Consider the following 7,207-nt stretch of genomic DNA (forward strand, 5'->3'; position numbering starts at 1 on the left):
CAGAATTGCAAGTATGAATACAATCATACAATTTTTTTAAAAAGGTAGTTTGGCTATAAAAATGTCTCTCTTTTTTGAGACAGAGTCTCTCTCTCTCACCCAGGCTGGAGTGCAGCGGTGCGATCTCGGCTCACTGCAAGCTCCATCTCCCGGGTTCGTGCCATTCTCCTGCCTCTGCCTCCTGAGTAGCTGGGGCTACAGGCGCCCACCACCATGCCCAGCTGATTTGTTTTATATTTTTTTAGTGGAGACAGGGTTTCACCGTGTTAGCCAGGATGGTCTTAATCTCCTGACCTCATGATCCACCCGCCTTGACCTCCCAGAGTGCTGGGATTACAGGCGTGAGCCACCGTGCCAGGCCAAAAATGTCTTTTTAAATGTATATTTTAACATTTAAATGTTCTGTTTCTCTGAAAGTATACCTTCCAGTATGCCCAGAGGTTCTGATGTATTAAGTATTATTTTGTAAGCCACTGTTATTCATGTATTATACCAGAAACAAGAATTTAGAGACTATAGCATTTAAAAAATATATTTACATATATTTACAAATCATAAAGTCAGACACAAATACATTAGATGGAGTGTTGCTTTTTCACAAATGAAAACAAATGAATTTCTTACCTTTCCTCTGGAGTGTCTACATGAAATGTTCTCTCTATAACAGTGGTCCACTGGAGACATCTGATTATAAATGTGTTTGGCTTTGGTCGTTCTGTTTTCATTAACTGGCATTCTAAGAATAAAATAAAATGTTTCTTTAAATATGGATATATTTAAACCAAGAAGTAAATAATTCAGAACTACAGAGTTCTATTTTAAACAAAACCCAGTGTGAACTCACAGCTTTCTATGGATCTCCACTCAGTATTATTCACAACCTGACCTTAGTCTTCCTTTCCAATCCTTCACCCATTCTGGCCACATTAACCACCTCAAATGGACTATATAATTTTCCCCAAACACATCTTACTCTTCCCTTTATTTATGCCTTTGCTCCAGCTGTTCTTGTCATCTGAAATACTTCCCCCACTTATTTTATCTCTATCCATCTGCATCACCTGCAGTCACAATAATTCTGATCCTGGAAGGTCCAGATCAAACATTATTCCTTCCATGAAACCTTCCGTAACACCTGGCCCTAGATTGGCCATTTCATCCTCTCAATTCTCATTACTTATTACCATATCCCTCATTTGTCACTTACCATAGACTATCTTACAGTATTACTTATCATTTTAAGAAAATTACAAATATCACTTATCCTTACCTAGATTATAAGCCCTTTGACAATATAAACTGCCTGTAACACTTAGTATCCACAGCCCCAAGAGCTAGTCAGTCTAAATGTGACTGAATTCTGTTAGTGAATAACTAGGAAGATGTCAAAGAACATGAGCCTAAAAGTATGGATTCTGACACTGGTGTGCCTGGATTCAATTATTTTTTCATACCATTAACTATACAAACTTGGACAAATTAATTTAACTCTCTAGTCTTCAACAGTTAAGTAGGAAACAGTATCTACATCATAGAATTGACGTAGGAATTAATAATAAACTCATGTAATATTAGCATAATATGAGACCTATAAGCTTTCAACAAACATTAACTATTATTTGGCATATATCTGAGTTGGATTTTAAAGGATAAGTGGTATTGGACACCAAGAAAAAAATAGGGTACAGTTGTCTGCTGACTCTGCTCTTTTGAAAGAAACTAATTTATCTCCATTGAAAACTTCAAGTCTTTTCTCAGTGCTTATCTGCTGTGTCCTATCTCCATCATTAGCAACTATCAACCACCATTTCTGTCTTTACAGTTCCAATTCATTACTCAGATTAGCTGTGGTTTTTTCTTTTTCTTTCTTTATTTTTGAGACAGAGTCTCGCTCTGTCACCCAGGTTGGAGTGCAGTGGCGCGATCTTGGCTCGCTGCAACCTCCGCCTGCTGGGTTCAAGTGGTTGTCATGCCTCAGCCACCCAAGTAGCTGTGATTACAGGCGTGCACCACCACACCCAGCTAATTTTTCTAATTTTACTAGAGACGGGGGGTTCACCATGTTGGCCAGGCTGATCTCGAACTCCTGACCTCAAGTGATTCACCCGCCTTGGCCTCCCAAAGTGCTGGGATTACAGGCTTGACCCACCGTGCTCAGTACCAGATTAGCTCTTTACTGGCCCTTTACACTGAGAGAAATGATTCACCCAAGGGTCTCTGCTTAGCTTTCTTTTCTTTTCTAACAGTTTTCATGTTTTCAGCAATCATCTCTCAGTTTACCAAGATCAAAATCCAAACTTTTTTCACCATGGAGTTCTACTTTAACACACACATGTCTAAATATGTAGTGAATATTTCTACCTGGTTGAATTACTGGACTACCCCTGAAACCAAACTCAGTATTTTCCCCCTAAAATGCATTTCTCCTCCTGGTTTGCATAATTTTTCCATCACCCAGCCTGAAAGATAAAGCGATCTTCCTTTTTGATACTGTTACTATGTGTCATTACAGGTGCTCCTTGACTTATGACTGTGTTACATTCCAATAAATCCACTGAAAGTCAAAATACTGTAAGGAAAATGCATTTAATACACCTAGATTACCCAAGATCATAGGTTAGCCTAACCTACTTTAAACATGCTCAGAACACTCACATTAGCCTAGAGCTAGACAAAATCATCTAACACAAAGCCTATTTTGTAATAGAGTACTGAATACTACACATGGATGGATGTTTTGTCGACATGATGAGATGTGAAAACACAAAAAATAAGAGCATCCAGAAAAATGCTGGCAACACAGTACACTGTAGAGTATCTACTGTGCATGTTGTGATCACGTGGCTGACTGCGAGCTATGATTTCCTGCTGCTGCCCACCATCACTAGGGAGTATCACACAGCAAATTACTAGCCCAGGAAAAGACAAAAATCAAAAATTTGAAATACAGTTTCCATTGAGTATGTATTGCTGTCAGGAGCATGGTAAAGTAAAAGACATCATTACACTTAACTACTGTAAGTGGGAGACCATTCATAACCGGTTTTCCACTGCTGTAATTCTAGTTCAGATTCTCCGTGCCCAATGCCTAAACCTCCCAGCTGCCCTAAGACCAGATTCTTCCTGTTTAGAGATGCTGAGTGACTACAGAAGTTAAAGACAGAAACTGTGCTCTGGGAGACATCTGAACATGTCCGAACGTGAACTCTTGATCTCTCTCAACCCTGATCCTCTTTCTGCCAACCTCTGCTATGGCTTTCTCTATCTCACACGACACCTCCATCCTTTCAATTGCCCAAGCTGAAAATCCAAGAATCCCCTTGGAGTCCTCTCTTCTCTGACATCACATTCACTCCTGCAAATCCTGGTGTTTCTACTTTAAAAACATAACCTGCTTCTGATAACTTCTCACCACCTCCACTACCTCAGACTAAGCCATCACTGTCTCACCTGATGATTCCAAAAACCTTAGAATAGCTTTTCCCTGCCCCTCATTGCAGTCTGTTCTCAATACAGCAGCCAGAAATCGTCTTAAAATGAAGATCTGCAAAAAAGTTCTGCAGTGTTTCAGTTCACTAAGAATAGGAGAGTAGGCCTTTAAGTGATCAGCAGGTGTCCTACGTGATCTGACCCTCCCACCGACCCTACACAAGTTTCTGACCTACTTCCCTAGTACTCTCTTTCAGGCTGCTCTGCCAGCCACCCTGGCTTCCCTGCATTTCCTCAACAATGCACTACACTCTTTCTGCTTTAGAACTTTTTGCCCTCTGCCTAGCACTCTTCCCACCCCACACATCCGCACAGCTGCCTACCTTAAACATCCTATTTAATACTGCAATCTGCACCCCTTACCTAGGACTCTCCCTCCATCTTCTCTTACCTGCTCTATTTTTTATTTTCCATACCATGTTACTATTTTCTAACATTTGATATGAAGTTTTTTTTTTTTTTTTTTTTTTTTTGAGACTGGGTCTCGCTCTGTCGCCCAGGCTGGAGTGCAGTGGCCAGATCTCAGCTCACTGCAAGCTCCGCCTCCCGGGTTTACGCCATTCTCCCGCCTCAGCCTCCCGAGTAGCTGGGACTACAGGCGCCCGCCACCTCGCCCGGCTAGTTTTTTGTATTTTTTAGTAGAGACGAGGTTTCACCATGCTCGCCAGGATGGTCTCGATCTCCTGACCTCGTGATCCGCCCGTCTCGGCCTCCCAAAGTGCTGGGATTACAGGCTTGAGCCACCGCGCCCGGCCAGATATGAAGTTTTTTAGTATCTTTTTTGCTTACTGTCTTTTCAACTAGATTGTAAGCTCCATTCACATATTCTTAGCACTTGGAACTATGCCAGACATATAGTACTCAATAAATATTTTCCAAATGAATGAATTCTGGTAGTAATAATCCAACAAAGAAGGTAATTTTGATGCTACCAAATGATAATTTCTAAAGCAATGTTCCTACAGAAGCAAGAAGGGATTAAATTTACTAGACAAGTAAAGGGGTAGCTCTAATCAGGAGTATAAATAGTTTAGTAATGAAATAAGAGAGAAGATATAAGGGCCCAAATGCAATTAGGAGTACAGAAGCAAGTAAAAGCTGGTAGAAATTATTTTCTCACTGCTTCTGGTTTTTTTCCGTGAATTAGGATATAAAGCCATCGGAAATAGGTTGCAAAAGGATCCATCGGGCTTTGAAGAAAAAAAGATACGAAATAGCACTCTGGGAAAACAAAAGTACAGACCAGGGAAATCTACCATGACAGCCAAGAAGGATGAAGGACCAATCTGAATTTAATAATGAAGAATTTAAAGTAGTAACAGAGATCATGGTTGTGTATTTTCTCTCAAATATATTCAGCTGCATGTGTACAGGTGAGGAACACAGAGTAATGAATTTAAGCAAGGCTGTATTTTAACCAAGTAAGTTTGTCAAAGCAAGAAAACAGAAAAGAATTGAGAATCCAAGGCAAGGGAGCAAGGCAAGGGAGTAATTACGATAATCAACCAAGAAATTTAAAAAGGGTATGGAGGAAAGTGAGAACCTGGGGATGTGCAAAATAATGAAAAGGTGGTAGAATCAACAGGTCGTACAATCTATTATATCACAATTCAACTCTGTATAGCAGCATTACATACCTTTTGAAATATGAAAGTTAAAAAATACAAAATATAGTATTCCACAAAAAATAAGCAGAAACAGTGTTCATTTGAAAGATGTAAGTTTTAAAATACCAAAGACATACTAATTTATACTAATAAAGAGCCAACCAATTCCTGTGACTGACTCTGCCCATCAGTCTGATTCTCTTTGAAGCCAACTGTTACTCCCCATATCCTTCTTTTCAAAAGTTATATTAAATTTCCAGCCAGTAGTTCATGAGCTAAATTACTTGAAAGTTAGGAATTGTGTGCACAGTTCTTCTTATAGCACGTAGGACAGTGATAGGACACAGGAGTATATAATAAATACTTGATGACTGGGCAACTGATTGGCTTTAAATGTAAAGAATGGAGGACAGACACTTAAATGAGGGGCATACCCAAGAGAAATACTCAAGAATGAACTATGGGGTACAGAGAAATACAGCACAGAAGCAAAGAAAGAATGCCCAGTGTGAGGTTCACTATTTCAGTTTTACTTCAGGTTCCCATTATGATGATATAAGGTAATTAAGATAATGGACTTTGCAATCAGAATAAGAAATTCAAATCCAGGCTCTAACACAATCAGTGGTGTGATCCTTTTGAAAGTACTTTACATCTAAGCCCTCAAGTTCATCATCTTTAAAAGCACTATCATGAATTAAAAGCATATTTTCAACACCATATCTAAATGAAGTTTAAATGCTATAATTTAAAGAACTTCTCAACACCAGACTTTTAGGAGTTACTTAAAGTGCTGTTATCAGATTCCAAATATCAATTACCATAATTTATAAGGCTGCTGAAAACAGTAAAAGACATTACTTTAATTACCATTCTCAAGCAGATCACTGAAAAGGAATGGCTTAGAGAAGAATAAAATTCTTGTATTTATGTAGGCAGTGGTTTGGGAAAATTTTAAGAGTAACATAATGACTAAGTAGTTATGCACAACTTGACTGTTCTTACTAAATTTGCTAAGTATCCATGAACCAAATGATGTATATGAAATGCCAGTTATGGGCCAGGCACTATGCAAAATGCTGGGCACATAAAAATGAATAGGAAACTCTGTGAGCTCATAGCACACACCATACTACTAATCACTTTACCCATGTAATTATAAAGTAGTATTTCATTTATGATATAAAGGATTTAATCAGGTCCTATGAATCCTCGAGTCCAACAAAAATAATGTTACGTGTAATTCCAAAAAAATACTATAATAGAAATAAACCTATATTTTATAGGTCTCAGTATGAAATACTCTACAAACACATTCAATCTGTCTACTAAGATATTCAAGTGGTAGTTGGATCACTACCAAGAGAATATCACAATGTCTTATGGTTTGTTGCTGTACAAAACAAATATAACTTTAAAAGCTGAATCCAAATTCAAAAAAGTTAAAACTCTAAATTACCATGTTAAAACCAGTGATCGAGTAAATAGAAAAACTTTTGAGTTCTTGCATGTTCACAATAAAGAATCAGAAACACATGATTCTTCAAGGAAATGGTGGTTAATACATGGATTAGCCAATACTTCTTTAAAAGAATATTTTCCTTTTATTCCCAAAGCAAGGTAGGGCAATTTAAATTTTAAAAGTCAGAAGTAGAGTTCTTTGTAGATTCTGGATATGTCAGATTTGTCAGATGAATAAATTGCAAAAAATTTTTCCCATTCTGTAAGTTGCCTGTTCACTCTGATGACAGTTTCTTTTGCTGTGCAGAAGCTCTTTAGTTTAATTAGATCCCATTTGTCAATTCTGGCTTTTGTTGCCATTGCTTTTGGTGTTTTAGACATGAAGTCCTTGCCCATGCCTATGTCCTGAATGGTATTGCCTAGTTTTCTTCTAGGGTTTTTATGGTTTTAGGTCTAACATTTAAGTCTCTAATCCACCTTGAATTAATTTTCATATAAGGAGTAAGGAAAGGATCCAGTTTCAGCTTTCTACTTATGGCTAGCCACTTTTCCCAGCACCATTTATTAAATAGGGAATCCTTTCCCCATTTCTTGTTTTTCTCAGGATTGTCAAAGATCAGATAGTTGTAGATGTGTGGTATTATTTCTGA

The 7,207-nt window shown here is 38.1% G+C and overlaps 1 protein-coding gene across 1 annotated transcript in view; it reads right to left on the reverse strand.

Annotated features, from left to right (window-relative positions):
* Window positions 1-620: 620 nt before the first annotated feature.
* The window catches only part of LOC108528544 (RAC-gamma serine/threonine-protein kinase-like), a 200,622-nt gene continuing 194,035 nt past the window's right edge, over window positions 621-7,207 (reverse strand). The window contains exon 4 of the mRNA XM_017870381.1: window positions 621-736. Coding sequence (XP_017725870.1) covers window positions 621-736 — 116 coding nt within the window. The remainder of the gene's footprint in view (window positions 737-7,207) is intronic.

This window comes from Rhinopithecus bieti, unplaced genomic scaffold, assembly GCF_001698545.2.
Source record: "Rhinopithecus bieti isolate Rb0 unplaced genomic scaffold, ASM169854v2 scaffold_5132, whole genome shotgun sequence".
NCBI lineage: Eukaryota > Metazoa > Chordata > Mammalia > Primates > Cercopithecidae > Rhinopithecus > Rhinopithecus bieti.